The sequence below is a fragment of the Abramis brama genome, assembly GCF_963993115.1.
Source record: "Abramis brama genome assembly, chromosome: 1".
Taxonomy (NCBI): Eukaryota; Metazoa; Chordata; class Actinopteri; order Cypriniformes; family Leuciscidae; genus Abramis; species Abramis brama.
Window position 1 is genome coordinate 8,857,269 of NC_139963.1, and position 23,783 is coordinate 8,881,051.

At 37.4% G+C, this 23,783-nt stretch overlaps 1 protein-coding gene across 1 annotated transcript in view; it reads right to left on the bottom strand.

Annotated features, from left to right (window-relative positions):
- Positions 1-19,855, bottom strand: part of usp36 (ubiquitin specific peptidase 36) — a 39,767-nt gene extending 19,912 nt beyond the window's left edge. The window contains exons 1-12 of the mRNA XM_084115518.1: positions 19,733-19,855; positions 11,978-12,239; positions 9,005-9,226; positions 6,489-6,599; positions 5,403-5,505; positions 5,250-5,317; positions 4,708-4,778; positions 4,515-4,597; positions 4,286-4,397; positions 4,061-4,201; positions 1,790-1,890; positions 1,566-1,701 (exon numbers count right to left, since the gene is read on the bottom strand). Of these exons, the coding sequence (XP_083971644.1) occupies positions 1,566-1,701; positions 1,790-1,890; positions 4,061-4,201; positions 4,286-4,397; positions 4,515-4,597; positions 4,708-4,778; positions 5,250-5,317; positions 5,403-5,505; positions 6,489-6,599; positions 9,005-9,226; positions 11,978-12,230 (1,401 nt within the window). The 5' untranslated portion in view covers positions 12,231-12,239; positions 19,733-19,855. The remainder of the gene's footprint in view (positions 1-1,565; positions 1,702-1,789; positions 1,891-4,060; positions 4,202-4,285; positions 4,398-4,514; positions 4,598-4,707; positions 4,779-5,249; positions 5,318-5,402; positions 5,506-6,488; positions 6,600-9,004; positions 9,227-11,977; positions 12,240-19,732) is intronic.
- Positions 19,856-23,783: the final 3,928 nt, after the last annotated feature.

Sequence of the window (23,783 nt, forward strand, 5' to 3'; positions counted from 1 at the left end):
GCGACCCTCGAATGAAACTAATTGAATAGCCCTGATCTAGACTATGGAGACATTGGCGCTCCTGTTTGTATATTACAAGTGAAAGTTATTGACTTTTTATTAATTTATTTCTATGTACTGTATATTTTATTGTTATGTTGTAACTACTGTCATTTTGTCATTTTTTTTAAAAACCTGTACTATGGACCTTCCATTTTGAGTCCTGAATAGGGATGGGGCCGATCCGATCCAGTATCGGTATCGGGACCGATACCAGCGTAATTCACGTATCGGATTTTCCCGATCCAACCTGCGGAGATATCCGATATCCATGAGTCATGTCTGCGCTTTAATGTTGTCTGCTGAAATGACTCCAAAAGTCATTCCCGCCGGCGAGTCTGCTAGCTGGCAGCAAACTGCGGAATGGATTTCCTGAACGGAGGCGCGGCTCAATGAGACACAGAGTTATGAGAGAAATCCGTTCCGCAGTTTGCGGCTAGCCACATGTCCGCTTTGTGTAAATACTTCACACTGGAAACGCCGCAGAGCAAGACAGCTAACGTTAAATGCAATGTTTGCAAAGCCGTGATTCAGAGCTCTTTAAAGCTCCCTCGCGTCGTACAACACAGCGAACGCAATCAAACATTTAAAAAAGCACCACGTTACTGTGCGTTCACACCAAACGCGAATAGCGCGTCAAATTCGCGTCTAGTTGGACGCTTGAATATTTTGAATCCATTCGCGCGTCCAGTGCGAAATTGACGCGCGTCTGAGGTGAAATCCGTCTGTTCGCAAGATGCTGATGTTGATCGAGCATTCATCGAGAGAGTTACTGCATCGGAGCGAGGATCACCCTTCAGATAGTGTGTGTGTGTGTGTGTGTAAGCTGTTTACACTTGCACTTTTCTTATATTTCAAGACGCTAGTGTTTGACATTTTGTGAATGTAATAAATATTGACATTACAATCAATTTGAAACCCTTAAAGTTGCATATTTGTTTTCAGAATGGGATTTTTCCTGTTAACAGTATTTCCTGTTTTTTTACTTCCTTTTCTGACCTTATAATTTACCTCAAGTTGCCTTTTGGGACATACATGCATACATACATAGCCTACATACATATCATACTTGCATGTTGAGAGAAGTTTATTTCAGCATCATATAAAATAAACAATAATGATAACAAAAATATTAAAGCAAACACAGCTCTGGTATCGGAATAGTATCGGTATCGGCCGATATCTAAATTCAGGTATCGGGATCGGATCGGAAGTGAAAAAATGTGGATCGGTGCATCCCTAGTCCTGAATAAAGTTATTATTATAATTATATAATCAAATTTCATTCATTCATTGACCCTTATATGACCTTCTAGGGTCATAAGGCTGGAGCCTGGCCCAGTTTCTTAGGCCAGAGGCAGGGGAAAGCACCCCGGACAGATGGCCAGTCCGTGCATGTTTGACCCATTTATAAAGTTTGTGAGTAAAGGGGGGTTTCCTTCAACGTAAATCAGTGGGATTTGGTTTAGCAAATCCTTTATGTTTTTATTAAAATCAAATCTCCAGATGGTGTCACACATGCCTACCTTTGCAACCTGTGGTGAAGACAAAGGTCCATTGAATGTGCTCTTCTTCGGCTGCTCCGGTGTCATGTTAGTTCTCCCAGAGTGCACCATGTTTTGCTTTGTATTTGAAGCCTCTGTATTTTTCTTTTCAGGGATCCTACAACACAAAAGATGTAATTGTAACAATGAAGCATATCTACTGGCTACTTAAATATGAACAGCAGATAAAAGAGCTTGAGTATTACCTCAGGTAAAAGAGGACATAGGCCTGCTGATTAAGGACAACCTTGATGTTACTGGAATGCACCATTGAGTCGTTCATCTGGTACCACTGCCCATTACTGGCCTATCAAAGGACATTTGCACCAGAATATTAACCAAACAAATAAAAAATGAAGATGACAACACATGATCAACTTGGGCTAGTCATCTATCAAATGTATCAACAACGCAATAGTGTCTCTCTCCCAGCTCTTTGTGTCTTTCGATCAATGATTATTTGTGTGTGTAACTGGGGACTTCTGAGATTCTAGTCATCTATCAAAGGTTTCATGCTCACCATATTAAAATACTGAAGTCATCTGTGCTCATTTTAGTGAAGTCAGCAGCTATAACTGTTTTTAGTTGCAACAGCTACAATTTATTTACCTTTATTTTACCAGGAAGTCTCATTGAGATTAAAATCTCTTTTACAATGAACAATCAGGTCTTAACTCTTAACTTCTTAACTTAACTTCTTAACGTGATCAAGTCACATAACCAGTTTAAGACGAAGCATAAAAACAAAGTCACGTTGAGCGCTGCCGTCCACTTCTGTCGAAAGTGCTGGCTTGAAACTCTATTCTACTTTTTGTTTTGTGTTGATAGACCAAGAAAAAACAGAGATATGATCATTTAAACTTTATATAAAAAAAATATTGACGCGTTCGTAAAAGAACGCAAGATGGGATGCGACAGGCATTGCATTTATTCTAATAACTTCATCGGTTTTTGTCATAAAACAAAACGGAGAAAAATGTGTGAATCTGCTGACTCTGCTCTTCAGGCTCTTAGGGAGTGGAGGAGGAGCCAACTGAGCAAAGAAGCGAAATTGAAAGGAGGGAGATTGACGGAGTAGACAAAGAGAGACATATAGAGAGATATTATTGCTAATTTTTGGAAGAGTTTGAGTAGATTTTGAGAGTAGTTTAAGAGTAGTGTAGATAGTTTAGGAGTAGTTTAGGAGTAGATTTAGAGTTTTTTGTGGAAGGAAAATGAAAACCTTAAAAAAAAAAAAAAAACACCTGATATTTGTTGTAAATAGTTGTATGTATAGTTTGATTTTGTGTTCATTTTACCTTTTGTATGGTATATTTGGACTATTTAGGAACCCCTCTTACTCAAGGAAGGAAAGCCCTGTAATGTAGCTGTCTGTGTAATTGTACATGAAGTGTTTTGTAGAGTTTCTAAGCAAAAAAGAAAAGAAAAAACGCCTATTGCCACACCTGCTTTGTGCTGTATATAGTTTGATTTTATCTCAATTTTACCTTTTTTATGCTGTATTTGCACTATTTGAGAACCCTCATACTCTGGGAATGCAAGGCCTTAAATAAAGCTCTCTTTATAATTGTGTGCATGAACTGTTTTAAAAAGTGGCAAAGCTAAAAAGAAAAAAAAAAAGCCTATGGCTACACCCGCTTTTTTTTTAATCTTTTTTTTTTGTATATAGCTTGATTATATCTGAATTGTACCTGTATATGTTGACATTTACAACTTGTGTTTACATTTTAAACCTTTTAAAATGCTACATTGAGCATGTTTGTGTTTTTTGTAGTAAAAAAGCTGTAATTTTTCTATTCGGATTTTGTGTTTTTTGTGTGATTTTGGGTCCAGTATGTTGATACAGTACATCAAAGTGAAAAACTAATTGTCTGGTCATATAGGTGATGTTGTGCTGAAAAAAATGATCCCAAACATTGGTATGGTAAACATTTGTTTATGTCGCAAAATAAAAATAAAAAAAGCACTCAAAAACAGCCAAAATAGCCCAAGACTCCAAAGAGTTAACTTGCATTGGTACAAAAACATAAAGACTTCGAAAATAGAGTCGGTAGATTGAAAGGTACAGTTTAGCAATTATTATACAAAAGACTTGACCACTCAATGCTGCGATTGGCCAATCAGAATAAATTTTCCAGAGAGAAATAACCAATAATAGTGACAGACTAGCAAGTATTACCACGTGTAAAATTTTACATTTATACACATTATTCTGTGCGTTATATTACCTTGGCATTAAATTTCAGAAAACTAGTGTTTCTAATACAACAGCTAATGGAGTGATGGCAAATTTTGGAAAGTCATAGAAACACTATTGTGGATCGGATGCCTGTAAACCTATTGTAGGAGACTCCAACAAATAGGAACCTTTAAAACATCATAATAAAGGGCACTTTAAAAAACAAAAGCAAAAACAATCTTTCTGAAATGAGGAAATAAGCAGGTTTTATCTAAAAGCCTTACCACACGGCGCTCACCTTGACGTAGCAGTAGTAGTGTCCAGCATGGCAGCTGTAGCCCGAGTGCACAAGCACAGCATAGAGGCCATACATCACAGGATCTCCAGTGCTCTGGGACATGTACGGGCGAATGTTCAGGAACTCTGGGTAGCCGACATCCTACCAGAAAACCATCAATCAATGGGTTGATCAAGACTAAAGGCCCGTTTGCGTGGCAGTGGCGTGTGTAGGCTAGGCTGATACCTTGGTAATTTTCCCTCCACTGAAGTTGGCGAACCGTTTAAGTGACAGCGTCAGCACATTTGATGTTCTGTGAACTGTGAACCGCTTAGACGCTGGAACTTTCTTCTTACATCTAAAGCAAGAAAAGAAACAACTAAAGAGATGCAAGTATGTTGTGAATGGTTGCTTACTGGATCAAGAGCTTGATTGGCCTGCACTGAGGATGTATAAATATGGGTGTACAACTCACTTGGCACACATGTAGGCATTCTCCCCACTCAAAACATCAGGCTTGACGAACAGTTCCAGAGCGCGAACGATGTTGGCCGCTTGCTGAAATGGAGAGGTAATGTTATTCAGAGGAGGTTTCAGTCTGGGACAAAAGACATTCATCATCCTGACATGAACCAAAGGGCTTTGAAAAACACAAGTCAGAGGCTCACCCGAATCTCCAGAGCGATGTCCAGGTATGGGTCGTACGTGTCTGACACGCTTTTACAAACAGAGCACTTCACTGCCAAAACAGAGAATGCAAAATAAAGACACTGGATTCTGACTTCATACCTCACAATTGCGGTTTTTTTATATTGCACAGTCAAATAAAAAGCCAGGAATTGTGGGATGTAAACTCACAATTGCGAGAAAAAAGAAAATCTGAATTGTGAGATTTAAAAGTTGCAATTGTCTTTTTTATTCCATGGCAGAAACAAGCTTCGATTGAATCCTGGGAAAAAATGTATCAGTTTCCACAAACATATTAAGCAGCAAAATGGTTTTCAGCATCGATAAGAATAAGAAATGTTTCTTGGGAAGCAAATCAGCATATTAAAGGATCATGTGACACTGAAGACTATCTATTCACCCATCCATCGATCAGGCTGGGTGATACAGCTAAAATATCTCTCAATTATATCCTCATGCATTTTTATTATTGTTGATTTATGATATCCATAATGTTTTAGCCTCATGTGGTGTTTGTGCTCACCTCTTGACCTCAAATAACCCCCAAAGATCTGATGGACCAGCGTGGTGGCCTGTGTCTGTCTGTCCAGCCTGTGAACAAAAGGGCTTGTGTCACTCCTCTGATCCAATAAAGCAAACTCTGTGGGTTTCACTCACAAACTCCTTGTGCTCTTACTTGGGATATCCGTTCAAACAAGCTTTCTGCATGGCATCAATGGTGTAACGCAGGAACTCGTGAGCATCCTCTTGGCTCCCAAATCGAAAATGGCGAGCAATTTCTGAAGGATTAAAATAATATATATATAATCAGGTTATGTCAGAGGATAATGGGAGCAAGAAAAGAAACAGAAACTCCTAGGAGTAACAGTTTCATGACTCAACACTTAGTCACAGGCTACAACAGTCATCAGCAGCACTTCCTGTAAAGTGCAAGTCATCTCTAGCTTAAATGGATCGTTCACCCAGAAAATGAAAATTAGCCCATGATTTACTCACTCTCAAGTCATCCTAGGAGTATACGACATTCTTCTTTCAGACGAATACAATCAGAGTTATATATAAAAATGTCCTGGCTCTTCCAAGCTTTATAATGATAGTTTCTGTTTTGAAGTCCATAAAAGTGCATCTATCCATCATGAAAGTGCATCTATCCATCATGAAAGTGCATCTATCCATCATGAAAATGCATCTATCCATGATAAAAGTGCATCTATCCATCATAAAAGTGCATCTGTTCATCTATCCATCATAAAAGTGCATCTATCATCATAAAAGTGCATCTATCCATCATAAAAGTGCATCTATCCATCATAAAACTGCATCTGTCCATCATGAAAGTGAATCTATCCATCATGAAAGTGTTCCACATGGCTTTTGTGGATTTAAAGCACTTTATAAAGTAAAATAACTAGCTTCCGGCCAAACAAACATACAGATTCGACTCAAGTCTAAAGCACAAATGTGAGTAATGTGACATACTGCTGATATTTACGCTACGCCATGACGCACTACGCTACTTCCGATGCCAGAAGTTGCTCAAGTAGACCGTGTATGACTGTTTGGCCGGAAGCAATCATTTTTATATTGTAACATGTTAAATTGGATTGAAAGAAGAATGTCATAGACACCTAGGATGACTTGAGTGTGAGTAAATCATGGGCTAATTTTCATTTTTGGGTGAACTATCCCTTTAAAAAGCCATTTGAAAATGTTGCATGTTTGTTTGAACAAATTTGGCCAAGCTATCAGTGGAAGCTCTTACTTTTCAGATCTCGGATGAACGATACAGGTTTGATGGCATTGCCCGTGTTGGCAAAGGCTTGGATGATGTGGTTCTGCATTACGCAAATCATGCAAAATCCAGACTGGTGACCTGAAGGAGGCAAAAGAGGGACTTTACATCAGCAATCGTAGTAAATTCCAGACAGGAAACATCCTATGGGACAAACCAGCAACCGCTACAATGTTAGCATTTTTATTTAAAACTAAATGTACTCTAAACCAGTGGTTCTCAACCAGGGGAACACTTCCAAGAGGGGTGGCTTCAAAATGGCTTCAGGCGATTTAAAATAGACAAAACAAGCAATAAAATAAGCTAAAAAAAAAATGTTTGTTTATTATTTCAATTGGTTCTTTCAACAGCTGTCTTTTTTTGACAGCTGTCAACACATGCATAGCTAGCTAAACATCCAGTTAAAAGCACAGACATGGCGCCCAAACCCAAATTTGAATAATGTTCGGAAAGAAAATGACACATTCTACATAGGGCTGGGCGGTATATCGAGTTTGTACGATATATATCGATATATTTTTTTGAAACGATATGGAATGAGACAATACCGTTTATATCGATACAGTAGTTTGATACGAGCGAGCACATCTGAAAAATAGCGGAGGACGCAGTGTGAGCTCCTGCAGTGAAAGTACATAGTACAATTTGTCCTAAACATACAGTACCAGTCAAAAGTTTGGAAACATTACTATTTTTAATGTTTTTGAAAGAAGTCTCTTATGCTCATCAAGCCTGCAGTTAAAAAAAAAAAAAAAAACAGTAATATTATGAAATATTATTACAATTTAAAATAATGGTTCTCTTTTTTAATATATTTTAAAATGTAATTTATTTTTGTGATGCAAAGCTGAATTTTCATCAGCAAGTACTCCAGTCTTTGGTGTCTTATGATCCTTCAGAAATCATTCTAATATGATAATTTGATACTCAGTTATTATCAATGATGGAAACAGTTGTGCTGTTTAATATATTTTTTGAAATACTTTTTTCAGGATTCATTGATGAGTAAAACGTTAACAGCATTTATTCATAAAAACAGCATTTATTCAAAATAAATACATTTCTAACAATATAAATTGTTACCATCACCTTTTATCAATTTAACGCATCCTTGTTGAATTAAAGTACTCATTTCTTTTTTTTTAAAAAGTTGTTGTTCCCAAACTTTTGAACGGTAGTGTATATTGTTACAAAAGATTTCTATTCTAAATAAATACAGTTCTTTTTAACTTTTTATTCATCAAATAATCCTGAAAAAAGTATCTCAGGTTATAAAAAAAATATTAAGCAGCACAACTGTTTCCAACATTGATCATAAATCAGCATATTAGAATGATTTCTGAAGGATCATAAGACACCAAGTACTTGCTGATGAAAATTCAGCTTTGCATCACAAAAATAAATTACTTATATTACCGCAATTTATATTACCGCAATAATTCTGACTAAAATATACATATTGCTAAAATATTTGTTGTTGGAGACAATAAATGTGCCATGTGTGGAATTTTAAACCTACAGGTATATTTTTATGAAAGTGACCATTATAATGGGGTAATAAAATGCAGGCTAATATAATTAGTTTGTGCTTTTGTTTTTAATTTTCATTTTTAGTTTAGTCTTTAGTCAATTTAAAAACAAAAGCATTATTTTTGTTTTTAGATTGCAATATTACAATGTTAGAATGTAATGTGATTTTAACCACCTTTTTGCACATAATATATTGCATAGCCTGCATTATATTCACTATATTTGTTGCCATATCCTTCAATATCAACATTGTTTGTAGGATATCATTGGACAGGATGTGAAATATATATTTTTTTATATATAAATACAGATTTTCTTTATTCAAAAAGAAAAACATAGAAAGTACCGAGATATATATCGTATATCGCCATTTAACCAAAAAATACAGAGATATGATTTTTGGCCATATCGCCCAGCCCTAATTCTACATATGGTGATTTCAATGCTTGTGTGATCTCTCACAATTCTACAGTTGGATAATTATACTGTATATAAGTTGCGACCATCAGAGAGCTGCTATCAATATGCGGGGTATCGAAATAGCTTTTTAACGTGAACGCGTGCTATTTACTTTCACTTTCGAATTCATGATCACAAATTATCCATGTATAGTGAGCGGCAGCTACTGACCACATATTATACAAGATAAGATATTTGTTAATGACGCTCAGGATCTGTTGCGCACCGAATAGTCCTGTTAGTCATCTCTCTTTACTATCTTTACATGATAAGTGAAATCTGACTACTACACTAATCCTAACCATGTCCCTCTAGGGGCTCCGTAGAATGCGCTATTCATTTTCAGTGCCTTTACGAATTCGGATTTAGGCTTCGGTCACATCCCTAGTAACTACCACCCTGTTGAGCACTAGTGTTCGCTACCACCACAATGCTGAAGGTCAGACATTCACATGAGCATACTAGCGTAGATTGAGTTGAGTAAAGTGCTTTCTCACAGGATCGGCTGTGCTCCTTTGAGAGGAGGTAGTTGGCCAGCGGGGGGGTGTAGGTGAGACACTGCACAGTGGAGTTGAGGAAGCAGGTGTTGCCCAGGTTGTGGAGTCCGGCTCCAACCCGATACACTCGCTCCCACTTCATGGACAGCTTGTTCCCCGGGAAGAGCATCTTCTGAGGAGCGGGGATCCCGTCGCTCTGGCCAACGCTCAGGCTCTCTGATACTGACGGAAAAGAGGAGACCAGTTTATTAGAAGAAAAATACCTTTACTTGCATTCTAAACCATATGAAGATCAAATATAAAACTACATGCACATGGTATTTGGTGATATGATGTGCAGTATTAAGGTGCACATTTATCATTGTTTAGTGAATTCTCACTGGCAAATGAAATCATTTCAACAGTAAACCATGCTATCAGGAATTTAACATGAGGGCAAAAGATTTTCCCACGCAGATTTTGCATCAGGTTTTAAGTTTGTCAAATGAATTCGCTACGTTGACCTACTAAAAGCTGCTTGGATTTTAAATTAGTTCTTTGTGAGCTTGTTTAAATTGTTTAAATTAGTTCTTTGATTCACAGAGGGACTTTTTTGCCCACAATTTCACTGAAACTTTGCTAATTTGATCGCAACTTACGAATAATTGATTATGTTTATGTGTGCAGTTCAAGCTACAGAGGGTTTTCTGTTGTCAAGCTACAATCAGCATCTGTCAGTCCAAGAGTACATGACAATGTGCAAACGAATATTTGAAGGGTTAAAAACATCTAGTGCATCACCTCAGATAAAGTGCACAACTTCGAGGGCAATTTTAGTCCAAATGACGTGCTGGATGAACGCAAAATTCAATTGTTTTATCTAGGTCTGTCAGTCTGATTTAGGGAAATCTGGACTTGTACGATTTCAGACACACAAAAGTGTTACGTGGCATTTGAGGAAAAAAAAACATATCCTTTTTATAGGATATACAGGATAATATAGGATATTACACTTTTATAACTTCTATTACACTTTTAAAATTGTTTGTTTTTAACACCAAGGCTATTTTCTGGAGAAAGAAAAAACATACCTGTGTTAAACTACATAGAAATATAATGTTATATAATATTTTTATAATATTGAATAGAATAGATTTAAAGGGATAGTTCACCAAAAAATTATAATTACTCCATGATTTACTCACCATCAAGCCATCCTAGGTGTATATGAAGCTAGTAATTATAGCTATTAAAGTTTTAAATATGAATAGGGATGTCCCGATCAGGTTTTTTTGCCCTCGAGTCCGAGTCCGAGTCATTTGATTTTAAGTATCTGCCGATACCGAGTCCCGATCCGATACTTCTATAATGCAAAAAAATCCTTATTTTTTATTTAATTCACCTTATTTTAACATTCAACAACTCTGTTAACAAACAGAGCACTTCTGTGAGGTAGCTTGAACAATCAAGTAATAAATAAATTCTTCACTTTTGGACTTTAGTGCAACAGTAAATATTAAAAAAAGTCTAATATATAAACAAATAGCACCTCAACTTAAAATATCCGGTAGGCATGTAAACAAATAAAAAATAAAAGTGCCACAGTGTTTGCAAAGCCAGTAATGTGCTTTTAGGAACTGCACTCCTAACTCTTACGCCGGTTTCACACTGCACTGTTAAAACAGAGCGTGCAGCGCGTATTCGCCGCCCATGTTAACAGATTAAACCAGGCTTTAGAGCATTCACACCGCACGCAGAGGCGGCGCGGCAGTGCGTAGCAGAGCAGAGCAGGAGTGCCGTGATCGTTTCGGCGCCGAGTCTATTTTTGCTGCGCCGCTTTTGCTGAATTAAAGTGACAATACATTGATCATGGCCAAAATACACCGCAGTTTTATCCAAAAAGTTCATTGATGATATCTATTGTGTTTTAAACAGTCAATCAAATGACCAACAGCAATTTAAAAAGAAAACAAATGTCCAAAAACAAACTTGTTGCCATAACAATAAAAACAAAGATGAACCAAAAGTTATATAAATGAAATTATTAATAAAATAAGCTTCTTGACAAGTCTTTTCTCTTAAATGTATTTGAAAACGAAAAAAAGCAATGCCAACTTATCCATTATAGACTCTGTCTGTACACAACCCACGGTTCAGCCGCGCGTGACAAACGCTGCCAGTATGAAAGCAAAACGCGGGTGTCCTGCTCCTGCTCACCATACACACTGCTCCTGCGCTGCTTACACTCTAATAACGCGTGCAGTGTGAAACCGCCGTAACTCTGTGTCACCGCATAATAGAGGTGTTAAAAAAATAATGAGAATATAAATACATATATATCCGAGTCCTGATCGGGAGGTAACGTCCGATTCCGATCGAGTCTGAAAACACGCGATCGGGCCCGATTTCCGATCACGTGATCGGATCGGGACATCCCTAAATATGAATATTTCGCATTGCTTCACTTCAGAAGGCCTTTATTAACCCCCCGGAGCAGTATGGAGCACTTTAATGATGGATGGATGCACTTTTATGGGCTTCAAATTTTGGCCTCCCATTCACTCCCAATATAAAGCTTGGAAGAGCCAGGATATATATTTTTTTAAATATAACTCCGATTGTATTTGTCTAAAAGAATAATGTCATATACACCATATACATGGCTTGAGGATGGGTAAATTATGGGCTAATTTTCCCTTTTGGGTGAACTAACCCTTTAAGACCCGTTTTTGGTTAAAAATAAATTAAAAATTACAACTAAATTTGGAATAACTAGATTAAAAACAGTTTCAAAAGTATGAACAGAATAAAACGCATCTCAGAGAAGAAATATTAGAATCCAACAAAATATTTTAAGCCTGACTAAAATCTAATTTCTTAATTGTTCATTTTAATTACAATCAATTTTGAAATAATAAATCCTTATTAACAACCCTGAGAAATGTGCTTAAGGCCCACAGGTCTGCATGCCTTAAAAAGTCTTGGGGATCTTACTTTGCCTCTTGATCTGAGCAGGTTCAGACGGTCTCTGTGCCGCTGCCCCATCATTCTTGGGATTCAGGATCACATATTTCGTTTTGAGGTTTTCCAGCTGGTAGCTGAAGCCTTTGCTGGCCGGCTCAAACTCGATCTTCTGTAGAAGCACTTTCTTGGCGGATGAAGCCAGCAACTTGTTGAGGTCGCCCTCATCGCTGGAGTCCTTGCGGCCCGGCTTCAGGGCCTCTTTGAGCTTGTCCACTATCGGCATTATGTGTCACTGAGGAGGAAAAACAGATTTTAGAAAATTAGAAAAACTCCAATAATAAACCAATGATTTTCCATTCTTTGAGTTTGAAGCTAGTATAAAGTTCATCCAGATCAACAAATCTGATTGGAAGTCATTCCAATAGATATCACAGGTTTATGTCAACCTTATCTGGCAAACCAAGCGAGACACGTTTGTAAAAAACATGAGCCTGTAATATAAACGTGTTAAACCAATCAAGCCATCAGTAACACAATACGTAATTTAACCCCGATAACAGAGCTTTTGAATGCTTTGACAGATAACAACACAAGGATACATGAAACGCAACATCCAAACATCGGGTCTGAACAAAATCCCATAGGTGAGCAGTCAGGACGGGGCAGGTGTCTAGTTACATAACAGCCACTGCGCTGCTACTGGGCAAACGTGCACACACCCATCAGGCACTGCTGAGACTGAACAGAAGTCGATGCAACAGACACGGACAGGGCATCCAAATGACCAGGAATGATACATGCAGAAAATCACACCAATAAAGCACAACGGCAGATTAAATGATACACAAACAAGGTTTTTTTTTAATACATTTTCCTCTAGGTTGAAATATTACAAACCTTACTACATTGTTTAAATCATTAAGTACTGGAATAAACCACGAATGAGTAATGTCACGCAGGGCGAACGGCTCATTACGCCTGCACTGGCCTTCACTGCGGCTGTTGTTCTCGAAGAGACCGGATGTGAGATCATTCCCAGTGCAGTGAGATAACACTCCCTTCAAGCTAATGGACGGCTCATACCAGTGACTACACACTGTATGGACTAAAGCATTGAGAATCCTGACCATTACACCAACAGGGACAGTACTGCCATCATATTTTAAATACACATACTAATATGGAGTTGGTCCGCCTTTGCAGCCATAACATCTTCCACTCCTCTGGGAAGGCTTTCCACAAGATTTTTGAGTGTTTTGTGGGAATTTTCGCCCATTCATCCAGTAGAGGGTTTGTGAGGTCAGGCACTGATGATGGACGAGAAGGCCTGGCTCACAATCTCCATTCCAGTTCATCCCAAAGATGTTGGATGGGGTTGAGGACGGGGCTCTGTGCGGGCCAATCAAGCTCTTCCACACCAAACTCATCCAAACATGTCTTTATGGACCATGCTTTGTGCACTGGGGCCATCCCTGAACTGTTCCCACAAAGTTGGAAGAATAGCATTGTCCAAATTATTATTTTTTTTTTTTCCTACACTGGCGGTAAGGAGCCTAGCTCAACCTAGGGCTGCTCGATTATGAAAAAAATCATAAATCACGATTATTTTGGTCAGTATTGAAATCACGATTATTTCATATGACTTTGGGAACGTGTTGCATTTATTAAAAAAGACACGTTTCAACAATTCTTTAAAAAAAAAATCTAAATTTGAACATTGATTGTACTTTTTGAACTACTGAAATAAATAATATAACAGATAATACTTCAATGAGTATTTTAATAATTCCCGCGGGTCTACCACTTATAATGCGGGAAATTCCCCCGCAAACATTGATTCACTTTAGTATGTAGATTGTATTAGTATCCTAAATTAATCCACACAGATTATAAAATCAAATCAATCATTTTAAAACTTTCTCCAAGACGCAATTTCACAAACCGCGACAAAATAAGAGTGTTCTTGCAAAACAGAACATGGCAAAATAATCGTTTTCACTCGATTGTACTATTTTGGTGATCGCTGGGAGCCAAAATCGAAATTCAATTAATTGCACAGCCCTAGCTCAACCCCACGCCATAATCCTCCTCCACCAAACTTCTTGTCAATCCGGCAAGTAATGTTCTCCTGGCATCCACCAAACCCAGACTCGCCCATCAGACTGCCAAACAAAGTAAGCTTGATTCATCACTCTACAGAAACGCTTCCCACTTTCCAATAACACCAATTTCACGAATTGACTTATTGCACATGTGGCGGCCTATCAGCACCACGCTTGAATTCACTGAGCTCTTCAGAAAGACAAATGTTTGTAAATGCACACTGCATGGATTGCATGGCTTTTAGAAAAATGCCTTAGAAAAAAAAACATTACTGGTGTGCAAAACAAAACAATGGCACTGATATATTTTAAGAAATCTCAGTGCAAGTGGCTTTCAGTTAAGTCTGTGAAACCGGGGGTCACATGTTTTTATCGTCACACTTTACAACGAGTCCTTTCCAATTGTTGACATAAGTTGACCATAATAGTTAAAATATTTCTAAAGCACAAATTAATCTCGGTTAAAGTGAATTTACCAATATATTATTAAAATCAAGAGTTGCTACTGTTATTTAATAGAGTTCAGCTAAAATGAACAGCTGTATTTTTGATAAACCGAAGTAAACGAAGACAAATAAATACTTTAGCAAATGCATTGCTCATTGTTAGTTAATGTTAGTTTATGCATTAAATAACATCAAATAATTTGGCCTTAATGTAAAAGTTGTTACCGTTTTTACATAATTCGGTTAGTACTTATAAATGACACCTTAAAATAAAGTGTGAGTATTAATATTAATTAACAACATGTACTTACTATGGGGTTATAGGGTAGGATCAGGTTTTGGTTGAGGGTTGATTACATGTAATTATGCATAATTTACATGTAGATGTAACAGGGACACTGTAAAATAAAAGTGTTACCCATAATTCTTAATGTAAAAGAAAAATGCATTACACAGAAAGACATTAAAAGAGAACGACATAATATATTTAAATTATAAAACAGTAAGATCAGATCCCACGCTATATTATATAACCCTATATTAAGTATATGTTAAAATTAATATTAATATTACCCAGTAATGAATACTTTTTTTATTACCCCTTAAATGTATAATTACACAGTAACAAGGACACCTTAAAATACAAGTGAAATATAATTTGTTCGTGGTTTGGTGCATTGAGGACACAGATGAGCGGTAAAGGCTGAGTTGTGTTCTGCACGGTCTTACTCATCAGGTCTAGTGCTGACGTACAGAGCCGAGCCACACATGCATCAGAGACCCAAGGGCAGACTGACCTTCACGTGCACTCGTCGTCCTGCACAACACTGATGAAACACACACTCCTCCTCACCAGCATCTCGACCGCTCACACGCGTACACATATATTCAACAGTGGATCTTAGAGCAGGAATATAGATCTCCCGAATTTAATCAGTTTGTGCTCAAGGAAACTCAATTGCACAGAGAAACTACATATCAAGTTTGAACGCTAGAATGATTCAATTATTGACTAAAATAGACTAATAAAATGTAATATAACTTATAACTAAAAATATAAAAGGAACTCCAACATGTATACGAGCCATAAATCAATGCTTGGGCCCTAAAAAGTGTCATATTTTGATACTATTATTAATATATTACATACAGACATAAACTGTCCTTCCCAGCAATAAAGAGTCGGCCACAATCTACACGCAATGGAGAGCTCCTTCATCACTGACAAACAATACATTTGCAAGTTTAGATTCCTATGGACTGTGAATAAATACAGGCTAGATGACACAGGCTCATCCAGCGCTCTTTGTTTTCTGTCTCATATAGGATCCCGTCACTATTACGGTCTGAGAAACCAGCCGCTCAAACTGAACTGTGTGAAATACCGTTTGGCCGATTACATCAAAAGAGTGATTAATTCAGCACTGCCAGCTCTGATTCTACACAACGGCAAACGTACAGCTGAAATACTGTCAAGAAAGACAACTCTCAGCGAGGTATAAAGTCTCCATCGCCGGACAAGTATTTATCAGTAGTATTTCACTGAGGGTTGAGCCACAGTCTAACGACATCCCACTTTAAACTCCTTTAATTTATTTTCTATTGGAAACAAAAACTCAATTGACCCTTCGCAGGGAGTTTGATTGACAGGCGATCTGACCAATCATAATCCGCCATCCGTCGAATCCACCATTTTTGTCCGACAAAGCGTTCAGGAGAGTTAGTAGATCACGTTGGAGGATTCGAACTTGAAAAACGGTGTACTGACGTCTTTCCGCGGTTAAAACAACATTTGTTATACATTAACTAGAAGGAAGAGATGATTAGGAATAGGAACAGCTTCAACTGAGGCGCCTCAGCGATCTGTCAGACACATTAAAGAGCCACAAAACGCTATTTATTGTTTAAATGCAATTTAAAAAATGACCAAATTTCATATCAAAAGTAAGCTGGTCTTGTCCTGTCTGTCGGCACGTTGTCAGTGTCTCTCTGCTCCGCTATGTACACTTCACTGCGTGAGAACATGGTGTCGTGAGCGGCGAGGCTTGTCGGACATAGCAACAGTAACTAAAGGGGGCGGGTCTCTGCGAATGGTCAATTGACCCTTCAAAGACCGACAAGCCACACGTCATGTTAAAAATACATCACGGAGCAGAGACGACACTGACAACGCCGACAGACAAGACAGAGCAGATTAGGCTACTTTTAGTAGGAGAAAAAGTCTAGCTTTAAAATTATAATTTAAGAATTTAAGAGAGTTTTGTGCCTCTTTATTGTGGCGTACAGATCGCTGTGGCGCTTCAGTTCTGAACCGATCCTCTTCACTACTAGTTATAGCACGAAACGCACATGAGCGAACGTCTGAAGTATGTCGTTTCAACCGCGGAAAGACGTCAACAAACAATGTTGCAAGTTTAAGTCCACCATCGCTAATCTACTACCATTCTTCTGTCTGGTTTGTTTGTCGGACAAAATGGCGTTTTGATTGGTTAGATCGACTGTCAATCAAAGGTCAGCGATCGTCATGAACATGATAAATTACGTAACTACGGCCACCATGGAAAAACGACACACAAAAGAACCGCCATTACAACACAAGAACAAACTATAGAGCAATTAGCGTTGCACTCTCAAAAACAACATACTGCACGTTTATGCCATTAAGGGTTAGTTCACCCAAAAATATCAATTCTGTCAGTAATCACTCACCCTCATGTTGCTCCAACCCGACTTTATTCAACTCTTAATTTTCTTCTGTGTGTCTCTGAGTGAGTTCAGCGCAGCGCTTCTGGGTTGTACGTCTCAGAACGTAGGCTCACTATTGGCCGACGCTGGTCGTGTGTCATGCGTGTGACGTACAACAAAGAAGCGCTGCGCTGTTACACTACGAAGAAAATGAAGAGTTGAATAAAGTCGTTATTTTTGCGCACAAAAAATATTCTCATCACGTAATAATCTTAAAGTTGAGCCACTGTAGTCACTCGGACTATCTTAACGATGTCTTTACTAACTTTTCTGGGCCGGCAGATATAGATTACCTAGCAGCCTATGGAGGAGTGAGACAGCTCTCAGATTTCATCAAAAATATCTTCATTTGTGTTACGAAGATGAACGAAGGTCTTACGGGGTTGGAGCAACATGAGGGAGAGTGTAATTACTGACAGAGTTTACATTTTTAGGCGAACTAACCCTTTAAAGCCCCTTTCACACTGCAGAAAATACACTGATATCTTGGGATAGTTTGATTTTGGTTTATTCACATTCAGTGATTTTCTGGAATCTGTGCATGCGTTCACACACATCCCGTAAAGACACGTGACATCAGGATGTGACGTGAAATGACGTAAACGCTAGAGTTAAATTCCCCAGTCAAAGAGTCGCACGATTAGGCGAATACGTCACTGCGTTCCAGGACTGATCCCGGCAATGTTACCAGTCCCCCATCAATCCCGGGATGTGTTTGCGCTCACACAGAAGGCACTCAAGCAACTCTATGGCACTTCTGTGGGATCAACGCTGTGTGTGAAAGGGGCTTGAGAAAGTCTACATGAAAAAACAAAGTTATGAAGAGTTAAAAAATTACAATTAATGCCGTTTTACCAACTTTTCCTCAACATTATTGACGTACGCCATGAGAGATTTATATCAAAATAAATGTTTCATTTATTTCTCCATATGGAACAGTATCTGGTTCCACTTTATTTAAAGGTGTCCTTGTTACATATGTTACATGTACTTACCGTAGTAATAACAGTAAATCATGCATAATTATATGCAACTAACCCTCAACCAAACCCTAACCCTATAGTAAGTACATGTAGTTAATTATTATTACTCAGTATTTAAATAATTACACTGTAACAATTACACCATAATAAAGTAAAACCCACTATTTTAAGGTGTTGTTACAGTGTAACTGTACATTAAAGTTCTGTATTAGTAATATTAATACACATCATACTTACTATAGGGTTATTAGTATGGAAGCTTGTTACTTTCCGCCACAGAATAAAACATTTTAAAAGATAATTGAGACTTTTTCTCTCACAATTCTGACTTATTTTCTCGATATAAAGATATATATAGTCGCATTTGCCAGTTATGAAGTGCAGTTTTTTCTTAGAATTATTAGTTTATAACTCACATTTGTGAATTTATAATCACTCAATTCTGACTGTTTTCTTGCAATTGTGAGTTTATATCAGGTAATTCTGAGAGAAAAGAGACAAAAAGTCGCTATACATTTTTGATTTTCGTATCCTGTGGTGGAAACAAGATTCCATATGTTAGTAACATTTAATAATGCATAATTTTCTGCAGTAAGTACATGTAACAAGAACACAGAAAACCTTAGCCCAGTGTCTCGAAGTCTAAAGTGTAGCCCATATCCGGCTAAAAGCACGTGTCCAATGAGGACTCATGTGGCCTTTACTAATCCCTACTAGTCTTTCTAAACCACTTCATGTGTCTAACCGTCGTGTTTGACTCTTCATTTAGACAGTTAGTTTATTAAAATACACTTAAAGTTTCTCTATTCGGGTTATGAAGCCTCGAATCGTGTAAATGACAGCAGTTTTGGCCATTACGTTACAACACGTGCAGCTGAGCTCTAGGTAGACAGCAGATGTGTGTTATGTTTTGTGACACAGCCTAGAAATGTTACTAATCTAAGTTACCATTACGCCGCACAATATCCACACGTTCGTGGCAGTATTTCATGTATCTGAGGTTTATTAGAGGTTATTATGATGCAGTTAATGGGGATTCAGTCCACAGAAACATGTGATGATCAAGGACACCGTGATGGACGGGCTTATACTCGCCAGCTCGGGTTGTTTACCACAAGATACGCTATTAATGTCAATGTGGAGAATGTGTTTTGCGCGGGTCGGGTCAGAATACGCGCCGCAGTCGCTAGTTACTAAGAGCTGCTAGTCACACAAGCTAGCGAGCTAGTTTAGCATCTGCTTTAGCGTAAACAGAGCGGGTTTCTTCGACGCTTCGGCACGTTTGTGTATTTAACGCAGGGAAAATGTCGCGACAACCATCGCGGGCGGTTTACTGCCGATATAAACGGCTTCACTTCCTGACCCGGACCGCCTCACAAAGCGAACGTGGCGTTCAAAACTGCTGCAATGTGCTGCTTCTAACCCTCACTCAGGGGTTTTCTCGGGAATTAACAGTTATTTGGTATATCATTTGTCACCAAACGCATGCGAATAACATCAGATACGTACCCATCCGTGAACGATTGCGAATCGTTTGATCTGTTTTGATGTTAAGACTGTATTCCGCTACGAAGCCGTCATTTTGTTACGTTCTCTTCCCCCATGCTGCATTATGAAAGGGCGTGTGCAGGCGTGATTGACGTGACGGAGCGGCCAATCGGGGTTGAGAACGACCGTGACGACACACTTCATTCATCGCTACAGTGTCCAATCAGAGGGCGTAAATCGGTTGCTGTCTAACTTTTAACATGGATCCTTTTCAATTCAAGAATTGCTTTCCTCGGACGGACGGAAGGTTGCCTTCTGTCACTGTGTTGCCAGGGATTTTTAAACTGGAGTTTTCATAGGGGGCGCTAAAAAAAAGAAAAAAGAAAGAAAGAGAGAAGGCTGAAAATGTTATTATAAATTAAATTAATTATAATAAATTAAATTAAATTCATTATATTAAATAATATAATAAATAAATAAATGTAATATATATATATACTATTGTAATTTAAATATATATTATGAATGACTTAAAATATTATTACATTTTAAAAATCTGGACGTTTTACTTAATAAGTTGTATTTTGTGTATCTAATTTGTAAATTTCCCTATACTGACTAGGGTATGTAAATGTTTAAATCCGAAAAGAAACATTTTTATTCCAAATTTATGCCCTTTTATATATATATATATATTTAAAATAATATTTTGCAAAACAACATGTTGCCTTTATAATTTTATTGTTTATGATTTAAATTCATACTCGCATATAAATGTTTTTAATGCATGAAAATGTAGAGTTGCATTTATATATTTAATAGTGTCATTCACAAGTGGGGTTTTTGGAAGCAATAAAAAAATACCCTGACCTGTATCATTAGTAATAATCTATGGAAAGATAAAGAGCATGGATTCTTAAATATAATAAATCCCTAAATATAATGGCACAGAACTGGCGAACAAAATAAACTGATTAAATACATGTACAGGTTACACATTAATTGATGAATGACTATATTTTCGATGTCATATAAGCTATCCTATATTTCCATATATAAGAGCTGAAATGCTACATTTTGAGCTTTGTACAATTCTGATCTACTTTTGAATTATTTTTTATTATTATTTCTTTTTTTGGCAAATTATGATTTTTCATCTTTTCTACGTCACAGTGGATAAACTGCGAAGTGTCATAAGTAGGAAAACTTATTTTGTAATTAGAGAAATGGATTTGATTTCAATACCCCTGTGTATATAGTTGTTCATATTTGTGTTATATTGCTTACTTTTTTAATTTACTTGTATTATTATTAATATTGGTATCTATATATTATACTTTTTTTTTTTTTTTTTCTTGCTGTTATTATTGTTTTGTATTACTATTATTGTTTTGCATTTAATTGTTGTATGTTCTGTTACTGAATAAAGCATAAAAAAAACCCATAAGTAGGAACACAACAGCAGTGCCGCTAGGGGTCGCAGTGCTCAGCAGTTTCCCATAGCATTTCAATGTCTCGTGTCAGATCAAACCAAGGTGATTAATGGTTCAATAGTTGAGTAAAATCGCTACTGATCAATAATAATATCTATGTTTCTTATTCTGTGACACGTTGAAACATAATACCATTTAACAATACCTCAATGTGTATTATTATGCCAGTGAAACAATCACTGTTCTTTAAAACACCATCGAGAAAGAAAAAGAGGAGGTGAAAAAGCATGGGCAAATGCTGCATCATATGTACATTACTGAAAAGATACTGAAAAATAATAATTAATTTGACATTTCTGCTCTTTTATTCATGAATACCATAACAGTTTAATGAGTATTAATAAACTTTAAAAGGCAAGCAAAGGCTTTAGCTCTCAGCTAGTCTTCCCAAGTGGTTCCAGCACTGGAAATCTCACACTACTTAAAAAAGTTGTTGCATGATTCATAAGGGAAATTAACACAAATGTACAAAAATATCATGGTAAAAAAAAATCCAAGCCATAATAAGAATGCAGAGTCATAAAATGAAAGCGTTCACTAATTTTACCAATGCTGTATTACAAAATGCTGTATTTTGAAATCTTCTTACAAAAGAAGAAGAAAAGAAGAAGAAAAGAAAGAAAGAAAGAAAGAAAGAAAGAAAGAAAGAAAGAAAGAAAGAAAGAAAGAAAGAAAGAAAGAAAGAAAGAAAGAAAGAACACTATACTGTATATTTTCTGGATGCATGATTTTGATATAAATTAAAAAATCCTGTATATATTACATAAATGATTTCCAGATCTATGTATGTTTCTATATGCACAGTACAGTATAGAGTACAGTATAGAGTTCACATCTTACTGACAATATACATCCCTTACACACTAATGAACTCAGTTAATTTTACCAAGCAATGGTCTGGATACACATATTCTGATTATTACCTATTCTGTTTTATTAATATTTTCTCCATTTTAGAATAATAGTCAAGTCAAAACTATGAAATGTGGAAATTATGCAGTGACAAAATGTTAAACAAAATCCAAACCAAGTTATATTTTCTCTTAAAACCTTCATGAGTTACAGTTTTTCTCCATTGGTTTGGCTCATTTCTTGAAACAGAAATTACATTCTCAAAACTCTAAGATCATTTGGCAAAACAGTCTTACAGTTCAGCACAACACTATAGCTCACTTGCAAAAGCTCATATCTCTCCTAAAACTGTTCACTCATGCTTCAAAACTAAATTCCTTTCCCATATAAAGAGTCAGTGCCACGAAAATGGCAAAGATCCTTCTCAATTGCTTTGGCTCATTTCTTGAAACAGACCGGACGTTCTCAACACTCTTGGTGCTTTTGCCAAAATAACGTGGATGGTTCGGCACAACACCATGGTTCACCTGCAAAAGCTCATACCTCTCCCAAAACAGTTCACTCATGTGTCAAAACTAAATTTCCTTCTCATTTAAACAGTCAGTGCCCCCAAAATGCTTCGTCCCTTTGGCATTGTGAAAGCACTGCAAGTCAAAATGTTTAGATGTTTTGTCACTATGGCAGAGGACCATTAAAATATCCCTCATGTCCACCTTTCAGTCTTAGCCCAGTCCTTCACTGACAGTGGTTACTGTACTGTTTTTTGTCTAGCTAACAGAATACAATTGTGTATAAAACTGAAAAAAAGAGAAAGAAATAGGATTTTAGGGTAAGAGTAGCCTCCAAGGTTTGACATCACACATTGCACTCATACTGCCAAGGAAATTGTAACCATTATCATTCACACACATAAAGTAACTTCCATACATCAGAGTAAAAAGAAAATGTATACAGCATAATATACTGTAATATAAACACACAGACAAAAAACAATGAAAATGATATGCAGCCTACAGTGCTGTAAATAAAGCTGGAGTTTCACAACAGTTCTTCACTGGTCGCTGTCCTTACCCTCCCTCTCCTGGCCACCGTCCTCACCCTCCTGGCCATCCACACGCTGCTGTCTGTCTGGCCACAGATTCTCGTCCACATCACAGCGTATATTCTCCCTTGTGATGTAATGAGGGAAGAAACGGCGCGCATGTCGTAACCATCCCCTACACTGATCTCCTGTAATATCCGCACATGGAGCAGGGACCTCTGATCTTGAGCCCGATGCTCATACACTCTCCACCTCCAAGCGGAGAAATACTCCTCAATAGGATTGAGGAAAGGAGAGTAAGGTGGTAGGAACACCATGACCATCCTTGAATGAATAGTGAACCAGGCCCTGATGAGCAGGCCACGGTGGAAATTCACATTGTCCCATACAATGACATATTGTGGTAGGTGAGGCCCTACGAGGCCTCTCTCATTTTCAGGGATCAAATCAAAATGAAGGCGGTCCAAGAAGATGAGGAGCTTCTGTGTATTGTATGGGCCAAGACTGGGGATGTGAGTGGCCACACCATTCTCAGATATGGCAGCACACATAGTTATATTGCCCCCTCGCTGGCCTGGGACATCCACCATGGCCTGGTGGCCAATAGGCCAATAATATTATATGGTATAATATTATATATATATATATATACACACACACATATATGGTATTCATGGTATTATGT